Source organism: Symphalangus syndactylus, chromosome 2 (assembly GCF_028878055.3).
Source record: "Symphalangus syndactylus isolate Jambi chromosome 2, NHGRI_mSymSyn1-v2.1_pri, whole genome shotgun sequence".
NCBI lineage: Eukaryota > Metazoa > Chordata > Mammalia > Primates > Hylobatidae > Symphalangus > Symphalangus syndactylus.
The window spans coordinates 89,920,866-89,942,003 of NC_072424.2; the positions used below are offsets into that span (position 1 = coordinate 89,920,866).

At 37.6% G+C, this 21,138-nt stretch overlaps 3 protein-coding genes across 8 annotated transcripts in view; 2 read left to right on the top strand and 1 right to left on the bottom strand.

The window, feature by feature from the left end:
• Positions 1–15,427, top strand: CCN6 (cellular communication network factor 6). Of its 2 annotated transcripts, none has more exons than XM_055261672.1 (5): positions 1–299; positions 6,841–7,138; positions 10,592–10,834; positions 13,947–14,140; positions 15,080–15,427. In XM_055261672.1, exons 1-5 carry the CDS (start codon positions 198–200, stop codon positions 15,359–15,361), a joined length of 1,119 nt encoding a protein of 372 aa, XP_055117647.1. In that variant the 5' UTR covers positions 1–197; the 3' UTR covers positions 15,362–15,427. The 2 variants fall into 2 exon arrangements, with proteins under 2 accessions (XP_055117647.1, XP_063476170.1); XM_063620100.1 differs by lacking the exon at positions 15,080–15,427 and adding an exon at positions 12,709–12,772 and having other exon boundaries at positions 187–299; positions 13,947–14,086.
• The window catches only part of FAM229B (family with sequence similarity 229 member B), a 95,245-nt gene that overhangs the window by 45,157 nt on the left and 28,950 nt on the right, over positions 1–21,138 (top strand). The window lies entirely within an intron of this gene.
• The window catches only part of TUBE1 (tubulin epsilon 1), a 19,455-nt gene continuing 11,880 nt past the window's right edge, over positions 13,564–21,138 (bottom strand). For 2 of the 5 annotated variants that reach the window (XM_055261643.2, XM_055261658.2), the window contains exons 9-12: positions 20,468–20,608; positions 18,494–18,634; positions 17,636–17,810; positions 13,564–17,306 (exon numbers count right to left, since the gene is read on the bottom strand). In XM_055261643.2, the coding sequence (XP_055117618.1) occupies positions 17,148–17,306; positions 17,636–17,810; positions 18,494–18,634; positions 20,468–20,608 (616 nt within the window). In that variant the 3' untranslated portion in view covers positions 13,564–17,147. The remainder of the gene's footprint in view (positions 17,307–17,635; positions 17,811–18,493; positions 18,635–20,467; positions 20,609–21,138) is intronic. The other 3 variants (XR_010116401.1, XR_008653854.2, XR_008653856.2) reach the window with 3 other exon arrangements.

Consider the following 21,138-nt stretch of genomic DNA (forward strand, 5'->3'; position numbering starts at 1 on the left):
TCCTGACCTGTGACACGCTCACTGCGAAGGCAGGTATTAGAAGAGTCCCATGAAAGTAAACAGGGTATTAAAACGGATCCTTAAAAAGGAAAGTGCAGGCTGAAAGTTGGTAGTGTGGGAGGTAGACGGTGTGTGTTCTTGTGCAGAGGAGCGTGGGGTTTGCAGAGGAGACAGGGGAGCTTTGTGTACCCGGAGCAATGAACAAGCGGCGACTTCTCTACCCCTCAGGGTGGCTCCACGGTCCCAGCGACATGCAGGGGCTCCTCTTCTCCACTCTTCTGCTTGCTGGCTTGGCACAGGTAAGTCCTCTCCCCTGACTCTTTCCCTTCCGGAGACTACAGCCATCCTTAGTTCTTCAGGTCCAAAACTAAACAAAATGAAGATGGAGGAAGAGGGAGGATCAATGGCTTGTGGAATTACTTCATAAGAAATAGGAAGCCATTTTTCTTTCCAAATAAAGTTCTGTGTTCGTTCATGAGCTTCATGAAAGAAATGTAAAACATTTCTCCCTTTCAGGTAATGGCACCGAAGCCTCCTTTCGCTATGTTTGAACAGCCCCACGCTTTCCTATATATTTTTGTAGCAGAGCCTAAGGCACAGCCTGGCACAGTGCGGGAAACAGTGTCTCTCCATGCCAGCTCCAGGCGGAGGCTCAGCTTTCCACTGCTGTTTGCAAAATGTGCAAAGAGCCCCTGGAAAAAAGAATTTTGACAGCGACTTTTTCCAGTTAAGCCTGTCCTTGTTTGAAAGGGGCACTTTGGAATAAACATTTACATTTTTAAAACATCCTCTTACTTTGTCTTTTCTCAGTCCATGTGTTTCTCACTTCCTGAAAGGGAAGCAGTCCATGGAGGCTTGGAAATATTTCAAGCAACAGACCAAAGGGAAGTGTAACTTACTATGAGCAATTCATTGCCTTAGTCTTTTTAAATAAGAAGATGAAAACAAGGTGACTTAATTGTTGATTTATTTACACGGTAGACAGGAGACAGAGCTTTTGAAATCTGGTGATTTAGAAAACATGGGTGTGTCTGTGAGTTAGTAGTTGATTGGGGCCATAAGTAGTAGATATATCTTAGAAAACAAGGAATTGGAAATTGTTATACCATATATAGAGAGATTTACGATTTCAAAAGAATCATGCAAGAATGTCAGTGGTCCGGGTCATTGCTGCCCTGTCTGTGTGTCTCCTATTCCACTGTTCTTGAGAAAAAGCCTGTCATTGTGGATGGAGAGCAGCTAGATGTTCTTAGACAGCAAGTATTCCAACACAGAGAGATGTGTAAAAAATAAAGAACAACAAACACAGAAAGGTGTTACACACAGAGCGGTAAGAATGGATTATTTTGTGCTTAACTTTGCTTTTATGATTTCATAAATTCACGAAGTATCTGATAATACCTAGCATTTACTGAATATCTGCTATATGCCAAATACTGTGCTAGGTGCTTTATTTATTTATTTATTTAAAGACAGAGCCTCACTCTGTCGTTCCAGGCTGGAGTGCAGTGGTGCAGTCTCGGATCACTGCAACCTCCACCTCCTGGGTTCAAGTGATTGTTGCCCCTCAGCCTCCCAAGTAGCTGGGATTACAGGCCTGCCCGGCCAGTTTTTGTATTTTAGTAGAGATAGGGTTTTGCCCTGTTGGCCAAGCTGGTCTCGAACTCCTGACCTCAAGTGATCCGCTCACCTCGGCCTCCCAAAGTGTTGGAATTACAGGTGTGAGCCACCACCTCTGGCCCAAGGGTGCTTTAGTTATTATCTTAATTATCAGAACAACTTTACAAGGTAGGCATTATTAATCCCATATTACAGAGGAGATCAAATGATGGGAAGTTCTGTAAGATCACAGAACTATCGCAAAGCTCGGATCTGTAGTCAAAATGCTTATTCTTTCTATTGCACCATTCTAGTGACACTTGTTGTCTTGAAATTTTGCTGTTGAAAACAATCAAAATATGCCTGAGGAAAAGAGAAAAATACAAGATTCTTTATATTTACCCACATATTGACTATGTCCAGGCCTCTTCATTTCTTCCTGTATTTCTAAGTTACTATCATAACAGAAGATCTTCAGACTGAAGATCCTCCTTTAGTATTTCTTGTGAGGCGGATCGGCTAGCAACAATTTCTCTTAGGTTTTGTTTACCCAGAAACGGTTTTTATTTCACCTTCATTTTTGAGAGATAGTTTCACTGGCTATATAATTCTGGGTTGACAGGATTTTTTTTTTTTCCCATTTAACATTGTCTCTGGGCATCTTGTCCTTCTCCATCTCTCCCTCCTCCTCCTTCTTTTAATGAGTAGTCAGATCTCAGTTTTACTGTGCTTCTGTATGTAATGCTTCCTCCTTTTTTCAGTCTACTGTTATGATTTTCTTTCTTTATTTTGAGACAGAGTCTCCCTCTGATGCCCAGGCTGGAGTGTAGTGGTACGTCTCAGCTCACTGCAACCTCTGCCTCCTGGGTTCAAGCGATTCTCCTGTCTCAGCCTCCCAAGTAGCTGGGACTACAGGTGCACGCCACCATACCTGGCTATGTTTTTGTATTTTTAGTAGAGATGGGATTTCGCCATGTTGGCCAGGCTGGTCTTGAACTCCCCACCTCAAGTGATCCACCTGCCTCGGCCTCCCAAAGTGCTGGGATCACAGGCTATTTCAGCTTCATTTTTGAAAGATAGTTTCACTGGCCATATAATTCTGGGTTGACAGGTTGTTTTTCTTTTTCCTTTCAACATTGTCTTTGGGCATCTTCTCCATCTCTTCCTCCTCCTCTGTCTTTTGATGAGAAGTCAGATCTCATTTTTAACGTAATTCAGTATGTAATGCTTTTCTCAGTCTACTGTTAAGATTTTCTCTTTATCCTTGGATTTCAACAGTGTTACCTTTTGACCTGAGATTATCTGGAAATGCTTCAAAATTGGAAAGATAAAGAGGCATCCAGGGGGCAGTTTTGGGAGTGTGCATTTCATTAGAAAGAACAGAAGAAAAACAGGGAGGAGAAAACCAACCCGGGGAGTCCAGCAAATGGCTAGGCGTGGAAGGAGAGTGTGTGTGAGAGCTAAAGCTCAAGAGGTAGGCAGGAGATGGCTTTGGATACCTGGCTCAGAAGTTTAGGCTGCACAGTATAGACTGTGGGGAACCCCTCATGGGCTTTAAGGAGAGGAGTAATACAAGCAGACATGTTCTTTAAAGAGATTCCTCCAGTGGCAACGTAGTAGATGCACTTGAAAAGTCATTCTGGAGGGAGGAAGGTCAGTCAGGAACTCGTAGTGATGATGCTTACTTAGTAGCAATGAAATGGGGAAGAGCGTCTAGTTCTGGGAAGACAAGGACGACAGAATACATAGGAGAGGTCACTGAATGGCCATAGGAGGTGAGAAAGAGGAAGACAACCTAGATGAATCCAGCTTCCTGACTCCAAACTTTGAAGAGTGAAAAATGATGACTTTTGGTCTTGAGTATTTCCTGGAGGACATTTGGGTGGAGATGTCCAGTAGGTAGTTAGCTCATGGATCTAGGGCTCAGTGGAGAAGTCCAGGCTGGAAATTTAGTTTTGAAACTTGCATAGGATGAAAACTGAAGGCAAGGGTCTGGGTGAGATTGTCAAGATACAGTGTAGAATGAGGCAAGCAATACATTAAAGCTATGAAACACCAATAGGCCTAAATCTAAGTCAAATTCAGGGTAACAGGAGCTTGCGGAGGAGGTTGAGAAAGTATGTTGAAAAGTAAGGGGAGGATTGGGGGGACCAGATGTAATGAAATCCAAGGTAGAGGAGAGTCAAATGCCTTAGAGAGGTGGGGCAAGAGGAGGACTGAAGAGATTTCACGGATGTGAGATCAGCAAAGAGGCCACTGAACCTGGCATCCTGAATCACTGGTGGCTATAGCTGAACCTGTGCAAAATTGAGAAGTAGGCAAAATTTTTTTAAGTTTAAATTTTTATTAGGATTCTAGCTTCACTATTTCTACTCCCTTCTGCACTTTGGTGTTTCTTTTTCTCCTGCTCCTTCTCCAGAAGCCCAGCAGTGTCCTATCCTCCCCATCAAAACCCATTCTCATGTTGTGCATGCAACTTTTGAATTGCAGCTGAAATGTTACTCTTTACTGGGGCATGTGTGTTTTACCAGTGGTAAGGAAAAAAGGCTGAGGGTTTAATATTAGGTGGAATTTCATGCAGATACTTCTAAATGTAGAGTTTTTGAGCTGCGAATGGACTTAGATCTAGGAATCAGTTCAATAGCCCCTGGTTCCATCAAATAAACATTAAGAGCTATTTACACAAGCGAATTGCCAGGCACTGTGCTAGGTGCTGGTGGTATACTCACAAACAAACCACAAGCACCTGAGGTTGGGTGGCTTTATGGCTAGTGGAAGAAATGGGCACTTACATGGGTAATTTCAGTTTAAAAATGTGTGCAAGGCAGGGAAGTTACAGGAACCTTTCTGGAAAAGATGATACTGAAACAGAACCTTGAAGGATAACTAGATGAAGAAGGAGCTGGGTCTAGGCAGAATGTCCCAGGCAGGAGGAACAGCATCACATATGCAGGGAACCACAGGCACTTTAACTTTCTGGAACCTAATGCGTACAAGAACTGCAAGACATCAGGAGGGCCCTGAATGCTGTGCATAAGTGCTTTCACCTTTCCTGTAGGTCAGACACTTTCAGGTGTGAAGGATGAGGGAGAGGAAGAAATCCAGATGGTTTTCAGCTTCCTGACTAGGGGACCTGAGTGGATGGTGATGCCATTCACTAAAATGGGAACTGCTAGTTGAGGAGCAGTTTGTCAGGGGGAGGGTACTTGTAGAACCTCAAAGTGCATATGTCCAGTAGCAACTAATAAGTTGTAAGCTTAAGGGATGAGGTCTAGGCTGGAGAAATAGATGCAGAGATTTGGTGATTTGTTCTGTATCAAAGCTGGGTTGCAGTATGATTTGGACTAGGAAAGGAAGGAGGGTAAGTGTTGAGCGCTTAGGCTCTGGAACCTGCCTGCCTGATTTAAATAATTCTTCTACCACTTACTTGATATGTCACACAGGACAACTTAAATAATTTGAGTCTCAGAGTCCTCATTTACAAAATGGAGTATACGGTTTCCTGTTGCTGCTGTAAGAAATCACCAACTTGAATGGCTTAAAACAACATGATTATCTATAGTTCTGGACATCTGATGTCCAAAAATGGGTCTTACAGGGCTAAAATCAAGCGTTGGCAGGACTGCCTCCCTTCTGAAGGTGGCAGGAAAGAATCCATTCTTTGCCTGTTCCAGCTTTTAAAGGCTGTCTGGCTTCCTTGGACCATGACCCATTTCAGCAATGGCATCACTCCTACCTCTGCTTCTGCCATCACATCTTCTCTGACATGCCTGCCTCCTTCCCCAGTGGACCCAATGTACTTGTGATTACCTTGGGCCCACCTGGATAATCGACAGTGATAACCTCAAAATTCTTAAGTTGATCACATATGCAAAAATCCCCTTCAATGTTTTAGGTAACATATATGCACAGACTCCAGGGATCAGGACATGGACATCTTTGAGGGGACAATTATCTGCCTATCACATGGTATAATCACCACTGCACGCTGTTGCTATGAAGTTTGATTGAAATAACCAAGTAAAGTGATTTATAAAGATGGCAGTCATCAAGACAGACATTAGGCAAAGACCTTGCTTTCGAGATGCTCACATTCTTGGTGCAGGTATCAGAAAGTAAACAACTGAAATGCATAGGTAATAAGAAAGGTGGTAAACTCTACGGCGAAAGGACTGGGATAGGGTGACCTTTCACAAAGAGTGGTCAAAGAGGGCCTCACTGAGAAATTTGAGCACAGACCTAAAGATAGTAAAAGAGTGAGCCATGAAGATACCTAAGGGCAGAGTGTGCTTGGAGTCAGAGAACAAGGACACTGGTGTGGCTGGTGTGGAGGCAGCAAGGGGGTGAGTGGCAGTGGGCAAAGTAACATGGGGAGGGGGGACCACAGGATGCAAGGCCATGGTGGCACTTTGAATTTTACATTGAAATGGGAGGCCATGAGGAAGTCACTCCATATGAGCAAAGAGTGATATGAACTGGCTTATTTTGAAAGAATCATTCTGGATGTCAAGTGGACAAAGGAGCAAGCAAGGTGAACACTCAGGAGGCTATTGTAATCATCCAAGTGAACAATGGTGACTTGGATTATGATGGTAACAGAGAGGGTATGAATAAATGATCAGGGTGGGCATTTTTAAAGGTGTAATAAACAGGATTTACTGATGGAATTAGATGTAAAATGTGAAAGAGAAGAGTCAAGCATGATCCGATCTCAAGGTATTTTGGAAATATATTGGCATTTGCTCAAATAGGGAAGTGTGTGGAAGAGCAGATTGGAGGAGGAAGCTTGGGAGCTTGTTTTTGGTCATATTAAATTTGCTATACCTATTAAACATCGAAGTGGAGATGTTAAGTAGGCAGTTTGAGTCTGAGTTCAGAAGAGGGGTATGAGTCGGAGATAAGAGATATAGTGAGGGAAGATACTTTAGAGGCCTTATCCATGGGGCCCTGAGGTTTACAGATTAAGAGGATGAGAAGAAACTGACAAAGGAGAGTGAGAAGGAGCAGTCAGTGATAAAGGAGGAATAAGAGTCGAATAAGAGGAATAAGAGCCTCCAAGAGTCTTGGAGGCTGAGTGAAGAATAGTTTAAGGAGAGTAATTGTGTCAATTGCTGATAGGTGTAATTATAATGATTATAACTCACCACTCTGTATACTACCTGTTTGGGGGAAATCTTCTATTCCTGTTATACTGTTACATAGAGAAGCTATTTCTAACATCACCTTTATTATCAAACGAAGTTCTGCTGCAGGGCACAGGGCACTGGACCATTAGATACAACACCCAAAGGAAGGCCTGGAGAAGTGTCAGATGCACCTCAGCGTAAACAGTTTTGTCACTGGCCCTGCAAATGCCCTCATCAGAAGCCCCATTGCCCTCCTGGAGTGAGCCTGGTGAGAGATGGCTGTGGATGCTGTAAAATCTGTGCCAAGCAACCAGGGGAAATCTGCAATGAAGCTGACCTCTGTGACCCACACAAAGGGCTGTATTGTGACTACTCAGTAGACAGGCCTAGGTACGAGACTGGAGTGTGTGCATGTAAGTGTCTTCTTCTGGACCTGCTGGAAAAGATTGAGTCTAGACAGAATTTTTTTTTCCTGCAATTGTTAGCTTGGAGTGATCAGCTTAGTTTGACTAAATATGAGGTGGGTTTAGTTTTCATATTCCAGTGGGACTGGCTCCATTGTATTGGATACTATGTGAAATTAGCGGATGCTTACACACATTCAGAAACCTATTATTTTCATTGCATTGAGGTGATCTTGCAGTTCTTCTCAGGTAATTGCTTTTAACGATAGAAAATAAAAGGAATTATCTAGAGTCTGACTTCTTAAAGTGCTACAAAATGACAGCTCTTGTTAATACTGTCAAAAACAATCCGAATTCAGCCTCTTGAAAGTAACAAAAAATGATCTCCTTAAAAATATTAGAATGTATACGCAGTATTCAGACATACAACTTTAACCTCAGCTTTCCCAACTAATGACCGAGTTGCTGTGCTTTTTACTTCAGCAGATTTGTAAAAAAAGAAGGTGAGGTCACCCCAAACCACAACCTGACCCTCAGCCTTATGTGACTAAGCTCTGGAGACTGATTCAGACCATCTAAACATTGACACTAATTCAGGGTGCCAAATTATTTAGGATTAAAAAAAATAAAATTTACAAGGGAAGAGAAACACTCATGTCACCTGGGCAGTTTAGTCTGTCTGTAGAAAAGTCAAAGTAGGAAGGCAAATTACTATCAGAAGTTTGGTTATGAGCCACGGAATGAGAGCCTATCTTTGGAGTCAGGCTGAATGTGTAGAGCGCTCAAGCTTGATAGGCTGAAGCCCCTGCCAGCACTGTATTGTATGGTTAAAAATGTGGGATCTAGGTTCAAGTCCTGACTGCTCTGCTAACTGAATACACTTGATCAAGTTGTTTATTCTCTGTGTGCCTCAGTTACATAATATGTACTTCCTAGCTTATAGAGCTGCTGGGAGGATCAAATAAAATAATGACATAAAACACCTAGCACAATAGCTGGTATTCAGTAGGCTCTCAAAAATGTTGTTTATTGGAATCCTATAACGAAAACATGACCTATCAAATAAATGTGGCATTCAGGACACTCATTTTTCCGAAGCTGGGCAGGTTATTTCATTGACCCAACAAACACTTAGTGACCATCCACTACAGAGCCAAGCACTGTGGCCAGCAGCTGAGGACATGACAGGAAAAACAAGAGATACAGGCCTTGGCCTCGGAGAATGAAATAGTAAGGTGTCAGAGCTTTCCGTAAGTAATTTCACACAAAATGTGATGAGACTTTTAACAGGGCATAGCCACAAGGATAGGAATGGGGATAATCTATAACTAGGGCCCCAAACTATGACCTGAGAGTCAAATCTAGCCAACAGCCTGTTTTTGTAAATAATGCTTTATTGGAACATGGCACATTAATGTAGAGTCTATGGCTGCCTTGCAATGGCAGAGTCAGTAGTTTTGACCAAACACTCTCTGGCTTGCAAAGGCTAAGATATTTTCTAGTTGGCTCTTTTCAGAAAACCTGATGATCCCTGATCAAGAGCAATATTTTAAAAGCTTTTTGATCTGCTTTATAGTCTTAGAAATTACCCCTTTATACTCTTAGAAATTATTGAGGACCTAAGAGATTTTATGTGGCTTTTATCCATTGATAGTTGATGGATTAGAAATTTAGAAATATTTATTCATTTAAAAAGAATAAACCCATTGCCGATTAATAAGAATAACGTTTTTATGAAAAAACATATAACTTATTTTCCAAAGAAAAATTTAGTAAAAGAGTGCCATTGTTTTACATTTTTTGCAAATCTCTCTAGTGTCTAGCTCAATAGAAGATAGCTAGAGTCACACATTTGCTGCTTCTTTCAATCTGTTACTATGTGTTTTCCTGGTTGAAATACGTGAAGAAAATCTGGCATCACACAGATATGTAATTTGAAAAGGGAGGAATATTTTAACAGGCTTTTCAGATCATTGTGTATATACTTTTATGTTTATTGATATTATATTAAAACTTGGCAAGTGACAGTGTCTTAAAAATTAGCTGCATCATGGAATCTGAAACCACATCAATGAACTTTCAACTCTGTGACATTAAAATGCATTGGTCTATCCAAGACCCATTTGGAATAGATCTTTTACTCATGCATAATTTTGCCATTCTATGCATTGTTCATTTGGAAAACATGTTTACTGTGTTGTAGAGATGTTCAAAATATTGATACACTTAATTATGTAATATCTTAAAAAATCACATTAATATCATCCTCACCAGAAAAGTCTACATACTGGATAAATATAAAGTTTTCAGTGATGGATACAAGTTTTCCAAAATTCTAATTTTTCCTTGAAATCTTGAATTCTCTCATCGGCAAAAAATGCTGTCACAATTGTTTTCCTTGAAGTGACAGGCTCAGTTTGCTCATTTTCAAAGAAAAGTTTCCAAAATACACAAGTCTGAATAACCAGTTATCATCAGTCATTTCTTCAAGTAAAATTCCCACTAAAAAAGTGGTTAGCTCAGCTCACAACTTTACCAATGACATAGTTCCTTAAGTTTTCCTGAGACAGCCATTTGCTGAAGTTTCAAGACAGCTATTGCACTAAAATATTCTATGTATATTTCCTATTTTGTCACATAGAATATTAAAGAGACCTGTATTTGATGATTAACATTTAATAAAATTAATACTTTTTGCTGTGCCATCAAGGACATTGTTAGGTAAAACTCCCACCACCCCTTTTAAAGTATAAATACCTGGCAAGGAAAAATACAAGATTACCTCTACGGTTTGATTCATGCCAAGGCACCAGCAGTTCAGTTTTAGCCACAGTTGCTTTTGTAGCACCAGTGCAAATACCAACACAGTGAAAAAGGCCAGCCACATCTTAGTATTTGGAAAAGAGTTTTGACCTTTTCCAGATCCCCTAAAAGTGTCTCAGGTACTGCCAAGGGATTAGAGGACCACACTTGTGGAACAGCCGATCCAGAAGGTCAAGAATACCCCTCAGAGGAAGGAAAACTCTCCTGCAATCTCTTAACAAAAACCTTGCAGTTCTGTAGTTAACTAACATATAGTTTCTTCAGACATTCATTTATCCTGTCTTCCTAAGACTATATCCTAGCCTATTGTTGGATGTCTGAGAAAACCTGTCTCACTAGGCATCAACCTATCTCAGATTTATTATCAACCGCTATACTTATGGTGATTTTACAGGATCTTTACTTGGTCTTAATTCTGGAAGTGACCATGTGGGGTTTATAGCCTGCAGTATAATAAAAATGCCTCACTTTAGAAGCCTTTCTACAGAGTCCTGTGAAGGAGGTTCCAAATGGAACCTAAGAGGTTGAGAGCTATACTTCATACAGGAGATAATCCATTTCTTCTTAGGTTTATAATTGGAGGTCTAGACTGTCACAGGTTATGGCTTCTTTGGCAGTTTTGCTCTTTTCTCGTTTCAGACCTTGTAGCTGTTGGATGCGAGTTCAACCGGGTACATTATCATAATGGCCAAGTGTTTCAGCCCAACCCCTTGTTTAGCTGCCTCTGTGTGAGTGGGGCCATTGGATGCACACCTCTGTTCATACCAAAGCTGGCTGGCAGTCACTGCTCTGGAGCTAAAGGTGGAAAGAAGTCTGATCAGTCAAACTGTAGCCTGGAACCATTACTACAGCAGCTTTCAACAAGCTACAAAACAATGCCAGGTGCTCAGAAGTAGAGCTATTTTTCATGTATGACCTTGGTGGTGTTCCTTCATGTTCCTTCTATGTACCATAGGTACTCAGTAAGTACTTATTGATTGGTGGTCAGATTGAGATATAGTTTGAGTGTATCATTTTACTCAATCTTTGCCTCAGACAGGGATAAATATCTGAAAAGGAAATTTTATAATGTTTTAGAATTTTCTGGTAAAACATTTAAAAACATTTTTAAAAGATCTACTAGGTCAGGAAGCTCTTCTAAAATCTTACACCTCTGCTTATTCCTAACCTCTTCTTAGGAAAATTGACCAAATATTGTTCACATATACCCTAGAACAACTTATTTTTATTGTTCTATTATGGGCAAGAAGTTTGACCATTCGCTTTCCCAAATTTTAAAAGGCAACATTTCTATGTGATACAGGCAGAAATGGGAGGCTACTGCTGAAAAATATTTAAGAACTGACACATATTTTGAACTTGTAAATATTATTTCTAAAAATAGAAATCTCATAGGAAGTCGTTTCACTCGCTCTGAAATTGAAGCTCAATTGCTAATCTCTCTGTAAACACACATACACGCACGCACACACCCAGGCATTTTTAAGTAGGTTACCCATGTATCTATGTTCTCAGAAAAATGAAGTGTGATCCTTCATTACTCATCTCGTGTATCTGGCCACTTCAAACAGCTTAAGTATATTTATAAACCTTGTATTCTGGTCTGCTCTAAGTTAGCATTTTATTTAAGCATCAGCATATTTTGGGAACAGGAGTTTCGAAACCACCAGCAAATAATGTATAGAGGAGGAAGGACCCAAAAGGGGCACCATCGAAGTCTGGTTCTTGTTCACATCTCTGTGTTCTCATCCAGAAATCAAGAATGCCTTTTTCTTAAAGTTTAGAGCTTAGTGAGAGTTGCCATGGAAATGAAGAATACTTGTATATGTTAACAACTCCTAAGTTCACTTTTATTAAGTGGATATTTAATAAAGGCAACTATAAGCAGAGAAATGAGTTTAGATACTTAAAAGCTAACTCGATGAAAGGAACATCCTCAGCAACTCCAGTTTAGTCAGTAAATTAGAAAAAAAATTTACCAGGTTGTGGTGAATTTCCATTTACTATACATGTTCAGTTGACAGGATGACACTGTTAATGCTCTAAAACCTCTGGAATTATAAGCTATGTCCTTATTTTTTTTTTCAAAAAGTACAGAACAGTTGGTTTTCTGCATTGGATTTTAGTGAATCAATATAAGGGTCTTAGAACCCACACATAAACTTCCCTGGAACGACTACCTTAGAGCAGTTTTCCACAAGTGAAGCCCTTCGGATCAAGTTCAAGTTGGTCTCATTTTAGAAGTTAGAGCAGTTAAGTGGGTTCACTTTGACCTTGGCTGGGAGAGGCATCAGATAGTCAGTCTTAGTAGTTAGTGCTTTGTCAGGTAAAACAAGAAAATCTCCTGAAGTGTTCTCTGGTATTTATGATTTAGACCTAGATATGTTTCAAACGAAGTTTATGTTCAGTCTAATGTCTCTTCTTTGCTTAACTGTGAAATTATATTTATGGCCCACACAGGAATTTGGCTTTTAAAATTAACCATAATGACAAAAACACATACTTTAAGATATATTCGTGACAGTAATTTATAGTCTATGGTTGGAATCTAGCTTTTGCTAGGTCAGTATGAAGCATGCAATGACATAATGCCCTCATGCTTTTTTCAATGCTCACCAAACACTAAGCTTTGTTTAAAAAATCTCTTCTAGTTTTCTTGCTTTTTAATGAATGGTAAATTCCTGAACTACAGCTCTTGGTTTAACAAGCGGGATTACTGGTAACACGGTAATCTAACCTGCCTTTATTTATTGCAGATGTGTGCCAAGCTTCTAATCTGCTTCCTGCATTGAGGTCTTTAAACTGTTGTCTACCTTCCAGGTATCTTCACGTTTCTGCTTCCTCTCCTCAGTTCTATGTGAAATTGCAAGAGACTCTACTGTAATAACACTGAAAGCAGTGTCATAGTATCAGTTAAAATAGAGCACATACTTTAAAGAGACTATTTCCTATGAAGAAGGCTTTTTTTTTTTTTTTTCTGGGTCTTTTTCGAGTTTTAAATTGATTTTTTTGAAGTAATATAGCCAGAATTTTGCTGTGCAGACTCAAATCACAACCGTACTCCCAAAGCATCCATTTCAAGATGCACAATAACCTTAAGGAAATGCCTTGAGACAGTAAGTCAATATGTAGTTTGCTTAAAATGAGCCGAGGGCCTGTTTCATTTATAACAAGAAGCTCCCAGTGACCTTACATGGAAATGGGAGCATTATTATACCCTCTTATATTCTCTCTTCCCCTCCTATTTCTCCTTAGCAGCAGACAGTGGAGGGGCTCTATCTACTCACTCACTGACCCATCTATTGATCCATCCATTGTTTTTTCATAAGTAATTTGAAATCTTAGCCAATTGGAGAGTAGTTTGGGCCTAAGAACATAGGGAGTGTGACAATTAAGTTGAATGAATGAAATTATACACTTGCAATGACTTTGTATATAAATGATTAGTTTAGTTCAGTGTAGTATTACTTAATCAGACAGTTTTCTAAAAGACTAGATTAAAACAAAGGGAAGAAATCTGGTCTCACTGATAGTCTCATTCTCAAATATAATTTTTGTATTTTAGATTTTAACATATTATGAAAGTTAACATTAAGATCACACTGTTCTGATCAAATTCCCTAATTTTTATTTCAACGTCTGTTAGAAATGATGAGGCAAGAACAAAGGAAAAGACAACTCAACAGGAACATAAGCTTAGGTTTAGTATTCAGAGGACAGGCAAAGCAGAAAAATGCAAATGAGTAAATCTTCTCAGTTTTTCAAAGATAAAGTATTCTTATTCCTTCTAAGAGACTGGACTGTAGTACTTGATTGAAAGTTAATTTTGGGGTTGGGAAAGGGAGATAGAATGATACATTAGACCATCAGCTTCTTTTATTCTGAGTTATACAAAAATATTCAGATTTCTTAAACATTAAACATGATTAAAAATTATCTATTTATACAAGTACATTTATATGTATACATATGTACTTTTCTCCCTTCGTTATAGCTTATAGAAATCTCCCACTTATTTGGAAAAAAAAATGTCTTGTGCAAGCAACAAAGTGGACTCCCTGCTCCAGAACATGTGGGATGGGAATATCTAATAGGGTGACCAATGAAAACAGCAACTGTGAAATGAGAAAAGAGAAAAGACTGTGTTACATTCAGCCTTGTGACAGCAATATATTAAAGACAATAAAGGTAAAGTTTAAATATATTTAACTTAATTCAATATTAAGAGATTCCTGAAAAGTAAGAATGTGTGTGTTTTGGAGGGTGGGATGGTGTTTAGTTCTTAGAAAAATAAAACTATCTCATTATAATGCTTAAAGTCAAATTATTTCAGAGGAAAACAGGTATTAACTGCATGTTGTGGGGAAAATTTTACCAACCAGAGCAGATTCTAACTTCTTTTTTCTATGTTAATGAATAGAAGATTTTGATTGCTACACTATAATTATGAAAACAGGTATTATGAACATCAGAGTAGAGAAGTCCTGATCTTAGTTATATATCATTAACTTGGAAGGAAGCCACACCATTTCCAAAATGCTCTATGCTTACATAGTAAACTTGCTAAAACACTACAATAAAATATTTACCCTAAGATTGCTTGGTATAACTAGAGCTGGTCCTACTTCTTGAACGAGGCAGGAAGTCTGTCTCAAAAAGGGTAATTTTTAGAAATGCTACACAATCCTTCTACCCCAAAGTTATTCTCTATCATATTAGCAAGCTGACAATTCAGTTTTAAAGAAAGATTAGGATAATTATTCATCTATGCATCCACGGAAAACTGTCTGGGCTGTGTTATGGAATTTGCTAAGTCTTAGATAAATATTTAATAAGACACGGCTCTTGATATCAAACAAAACAGAAGTTTTGTTTATTGTAAAATTGAGCAAGAATAGATAGCAAAAAACATTGGGGAGTAGGTGCTATAATATGATGAAGAATAGAGAGGACAGACCTCTGATAAGGGGATCTTAAAGGTAAAGAGAGTGCTGGAAATCACTACATAGCAACTTTTATTAATGCCTCCAAATAATTATATTCATACTATAAAATATTCTACATGTTGATTTTCAAAACTATTGTAATAAAATTTAAAGAATGACTTCATTTTATGTATCTTTCCAGATTCCCAAAGGAAAAACATGCCAACCTACTTTCCAACTCTCCAAAGCTGAAAAATTTGTCTTTTCTGGATGCTCAAGTACTCAGAGTTACAAACCCACTTTTTGTGGAATATGCTTGGATAAGAGATGCTGTATCCCTAATAAGTCTAAAATGATTACTATTCAATTTGATTGCCCAAATGAGGGGTCATTTAAATGGAAGATGCTGTGGATTACATCTTGTGTATGTCAGAGAAACTGCAGAGAACCTGGAGACATATTTTCTGAGCTCAAGATTCTGTAAAACCAAGCAAATGGGGGAAAAGTTAGTCAATCCTGTCATATAATAAAAAAATTAGTGAGTATAAAATGCTGGTAAATCTACTTTGTGTAAAACAGTATGAATGCCTATTCTCAGATCACTACATTTAAGGCATTAGAAGCTTTTAAAAAGTTATTCTAAAAATATACATAAAATTTGAAAAACTTAAAAATTGAACTCATTTCTAAAATATATCCTATAATTATATAACACACAGACATTTGGTACCATCTAAGCATTTTGTATATGAAAAAATTATGCAATTTACAAGAACATATTTTACAAAATAATCTGGAATACTTGCTAAAGCTGTATAAAAAGCATACTAAATTTTAGGCTGGGCACAGTGGCTCATGCCTGTAATCCCAGCACTTTGGGAGGCCAAGGTGGGCAGATCATTTGAGGTCAGGAGTTTGAGACCAGCCTGGCCAACATGGTGAAACCCTGTCTGTAATAAAAAAATACAAAAATTAGCCAAGTGTGGTGGCGTGCGCCTGTAATCCCAGCTACTCAGGAGGCTGAGGCAGAACTGCTTGAACCCAGGTGGTGGTGGTTGCAGTGAGCCGAGATTGCACCACTGCATTGGCATGGAGGAGTGAGACACTCCTTTGGGGGAAAAAAACATACTAAATTTAAAAAATTTAATCTATATTTGACAATGTAGCCTAAGGTGCCCATTAGTTGATAAATCATTATAGGGCAAGTGAAATTCTAGATTAATTCTTGAACAGAAATAAGATTAAGCTGTAAACATATTTAGACTTTTCACTGCCTGATCTTGAATATCAGTTTATTTTGGAAAGGAGAAAATGCAACTTTTCTGGCCACTGTTAACAACTGCAATCTAAAATTTTTTATATCAAATATTGTAAAAAATTAAATTTCCAAGACAAAGACCAAGAACAGTATCATTACTTTGCAAAGGAAAGAAACATAAAGAATAAAACTTAAAATTAACCTGTGCGTCTGAAATATAAATTGTTATTAAAAATAAATTAATGTTAAGGCTAGAACTGAAGATTATAGTAACTGGAACAATTATAACCATTTATTGCAGAGTTTGGAAGATATCAAGCTTAGTAACATTCTGTTCATTTGTATAAATGTCATGCAGAACAACAACAAGTAGCACTGTTGAAAAATATAGACATTTACTATAAAATCAATTGGTTTGATAAGAAAGCAATTATTTAAAAAGTTTAATACAAATACATGTTAAGTGTACAAATTAAGATTCTTTTGAGCAAACAAGTTGTTATCTAAAGAAGAAGCAAAACCTCCTTAACAGTTGTAATAAAATCTATGCCTGAAAAGTTAGTGGATATTACACGGAAATATTTATATTGTGTTCTTCTACTCCCAGTAACTACTTTTAAAGAATCAGGATAACTTAAATAGAATATCAAAATATAAATTATAAATAATTATAAAAATATATCTGTACAAGATTTTTATTGAAGACTTACCAGTGCATAAATGCCTAAATATGAGGCTATAAATACAGCAAAATATTCAAGAACTCTGTTCTCTCAATTTTAGAAAAGGGAACTTTTCTGAAGAGAAATGTTTGAAGTTAAGGTACTAAGATTTCACTAGTTTCACACATTGGTATTACCAACAAATTATGATTAAACAGAAATCACTCTTTTAGACAAAAATATTTCCTGATAATATGAAAAAACTGGAGTTTCCAAATTACAAAAATGTTGAAACAGAAAGGTCAGAAAAACAATGTGAAATTAAGAAAGTCTTTTTGAGGGTTTCTTTTTCACATAGCTATGCTTAGTCTGGGTAAATCTTGCACAGGCATGTTTTTTGTGGCATCCAGTTGGTCATATTCCTGTATGAGTGCTGATAAAGATGACACAGCTTCTGTGAAACAGCTTTCTTCCATCCCTTCAACTTGTAGATAGTGATGAAGGTGAGCCTATAAATTAAAAAATTAGGTAACGTTTACCATTTCAGGAATTTTAATATATAAGACTATCTAAAAGGTAAATATTCCTTATTAAAATTAGAGTTCATTCAGCTCTACATTTGAAAGAGAACTTGTGTCAAATTGAATGACTCCTATAAACTCATGAATTTTCTCATTTAGAGTAAAAGTAGTATGAGTAAGCCTCTCCTCTTCAGTTATAATCAGTACAACACACATAATAGAAAAGATCACCCCGATTTGTAATAGTGTAATTTTTAAGAATACATCTTAAATAGCCAAAATAAACACATACAGTTACAAAGCTGTACGATAATTACCTTTTTCTTGTAGAGCCTCATGAATCTCTCTTTCAGTTCCATGAAGGTGGGCTTCACACATGTGTTATTTGCTAAAGCTAATAACGAATGAGAATGGCCCACAGGAGGTATGGAACACAGGCTGGTCTTCCAGCCTTCTTGATTCCAGGAGACAAATTGTAGAGATGGTTTTAATCTGAGATTAAAAAAAAAAAACCTCAAAAGGTAAGAACTAAGGTACTAAAAATGTCTGCCATATTATGGCAGCTCATATTAGTTAAACCAGAACATTATGGATGGTATCAATCTAATTGCTTAGTTTATACGCTAAGTTATCTATTTTTTACTATTGGCAGTAACATGGTACAGTCTGACAGTGAACTAAGAGACATTTTATAGGGGAACATTAAATTGGCTGTGATGGTGATTCAAGAAGCTAGAAACTCATTCCTTAAGAGTAGAAATCTAGGGATATAAAGAAATGAAGGTACTATCATTTTCCTTACTTTGTAATTCAACAGACTAGTTTTCTTACAAATAGAATGAAATACTAACACAAAAATCAGAAGTAGTAGTAGTACTACGATAGTAGTACTGGTGGCAGTGATAATAAAAATAGTATAGCTACGATTTTCTGAACACTTTCATAAAATAAAACATGTCATATATCATTTAATACTCCTAAATAAAAACTATGTACTATTATTATCCTTATTTTACACTTGAAGAAAACAAGGCACAAAGAGACTAAGTAGTTTGTTCACGGTCACACTTTAGTAAGTGGCATTGCTAGAATTTGAAGGGCGGCTGTTAACTAACTACTATGCCACACTGTCCCAAGCAGCACACACAAATTATCTTTAAAAATATAAACCAAACCTTTCAATATTTCTACGAAGATCTGAAATTGGTACATTTCCTCTAACCATGAGCGCACAGGCGAGGTAGAGACTGTGTTTGGGATCTGCTCGAAGCAGCTGGTGATCTTTACTAAAGGCATCTGAAAACATCTGATCCAATCTGCAACAATGAAAGTGTCATTGTTCATATAAAAATTACTTATTTCTTCTATGTGTAACTATAAAATGAACATAGTCTTCTATAAGTAAATAAACCACAATAAATATTAAACTAACAAAATATTAGATTATATATATTCTAAAAATATTAAATAACTACAATTTTCTTGAAGTAATCTTAATGATATGAGAAGAGAAGAAATCATATCATATTTTCTTTTTCTGGGGGGAAAAAGCTTCTGCAGTACATGGGTGATTTCAGGTAGCTATAAAATGTTGACTGTAGCATTACTGAACTCTATGTAGTACTGATTTTTGAAACTTGTATTATTATTACTTAGTTCAGTATACCTTATTTATTTCATAGTATCCAAACTACTAAAACTAATTAAAAGCCTATAACATTAAGACTATTACTTTGTAAAGTATATTATATCATAAATTTTGTTAACAGGAGGAAATTATCAAAGGACAATGTGAAGCTCTCCTATAAAAGATGAAACTCCATAGTAGTGCTCCTAAAAGTAGAGACTTTTAACCTAAGTCTGTTAACTGAAGGATAAAAGACAAAAGAAAATAAAGGTGGCTGACAAAGTTTATATCTAACAATACACAGACTCCAATGCTAGGCTGATGCCAATGGACATTTATAATCACCATGTTGCATACACTGTGTATGTTGCTTAGCTTGTTAAGGTCATCAGCATCCCGTGCAGAAAGGGAGTCCTATCTATTAGTTGGCAAAGTGGTCATTTGCTGTTGGCTTAGATGAAAACTTACCAATATCACTTGTGACATTCCTGAAGTATAGAATTATCTTGTCAAAACTTTAGTTATAAAAAGGAATCTTTAATTTAGTTTACTTTAAAAACTTTTTAGAAATTATTTTCAATCTGTTTAGAGACAGAGTCTGTCTTGCTTTGTTGCCCAGGCTGGAGTGTAGGATCAAAATCATAGCTCAATGCAGCCTCAAACTCCTGGGTTCAAGTGATCCTCCCACTTCAGTCTCCAGAGTAGCTGGGACTGCAAGTGCAGACAGGGTCTCACTATGTTGCCCCGGCTGGTCTTGAACTCCCGGGCTCAAGTGATCCTCCCATCTCATCCTTTCAAAGTGTTGGAATTACAAGTGTGAGCCACTGCACTCAGCCAATTTAGTCTTCCCTTTCTTACTTACATACTGTCTCCTTACAGAGTTTGGCAGGACCTTTTCCCTCAGTCAACTGTGAATGCCACAGTGAACTTTTCAAGCTCATCATCGGTATACATGCTAAGAGTATCTTTCAAAACTACATTTTTTTGTTAAGTATACTGATGTAATCTTTATGCTTAACAATGACACACAGTTATAAAGCAAGGTGTTCTGGAAAACATACAGAGTTACATCTGAAATTCTTCTATGGTACTGGGCTGTGACAGTAGCTTTAAAACAAACTCTCATTTAATCTACCCAATAAGTGTATGAGGTAGGTACTATTTCATTTTTACAGACGAGAAAAACTAAGAAAGTTTAACTCACTTGCCCAAGGTCCTGTAGCTAGTGACAATTAGGATTCAAATGTGTTTATCAGACTTCAAAGGACTTTTCATAAGGCTACAAATTTAATCATTAGATTTAAGTTCAAATAGTTTAATATTGACATTTTCAAACAATTACTTCTAAATAAAGATGCATTCATCTAATGGAAAAATGCATGTCATCAACTGTATTTTACATACTTCTCACAGATTAAATGATACAATTAAATAACTAGAGTTATTGCAAACTTTTTTCTCTTAAAAATGTTTTTTAAAGTAATTTGAGGCCTCGAAAAATTGAAACAAAGTTACACCTTACCTTCTAGGAGGAATGTTAACATCTGTCAGTGTATACAGAGGTGTTAGGCTTGACATGAGATAATGAAGTTGAGGAAAAGGAACTAAATTCATGCTGATTTCATTAAGGTCCATATTAAGGGACCCTTCAAATCTTGCAGAGCTAAAAAGTTAACATTAAAATGAAAAAATTTTTAATTTTAAAATTATACACTTTAAATGTAGCTCAATTTATTCAGCAGGTAGTTTCTTAAATTCTTTTGTACACTGTTCTTCAGTGCAGAACACATGCTTTTCTTCCATATTAGTGAAATTTAGTATCAGAACAATCATGTATAAAATAAAATATAACACACAACATCTAAATTTTTTCTTTTTTTTTTTTTTTTTTTGAGACAGGGTCTTGCCCTGGTTGCCCAGGCTGGAGTGTAGTGGTGTGATCTCAGCTCACTGCAAACGCCGCCTCCCATCTCAGCCTCCTGAGCAGCTGAGACTACAGTAGGCATACAACGCCATGCCTGGCTAATTTTTGTATTTTTTGTAGATACCGGATTTCATCATGTGCCCCAGGCTGATCTCCAGCTCCTGGGCTCAAGCAATCTACCTGCCTTGGCCTCCCAGTGTGCTGAGATTACAGGCATGAGCCACCATGGCTGGCCCTACAGTCATTCTTGTTTCTGGATTATCTGAAGT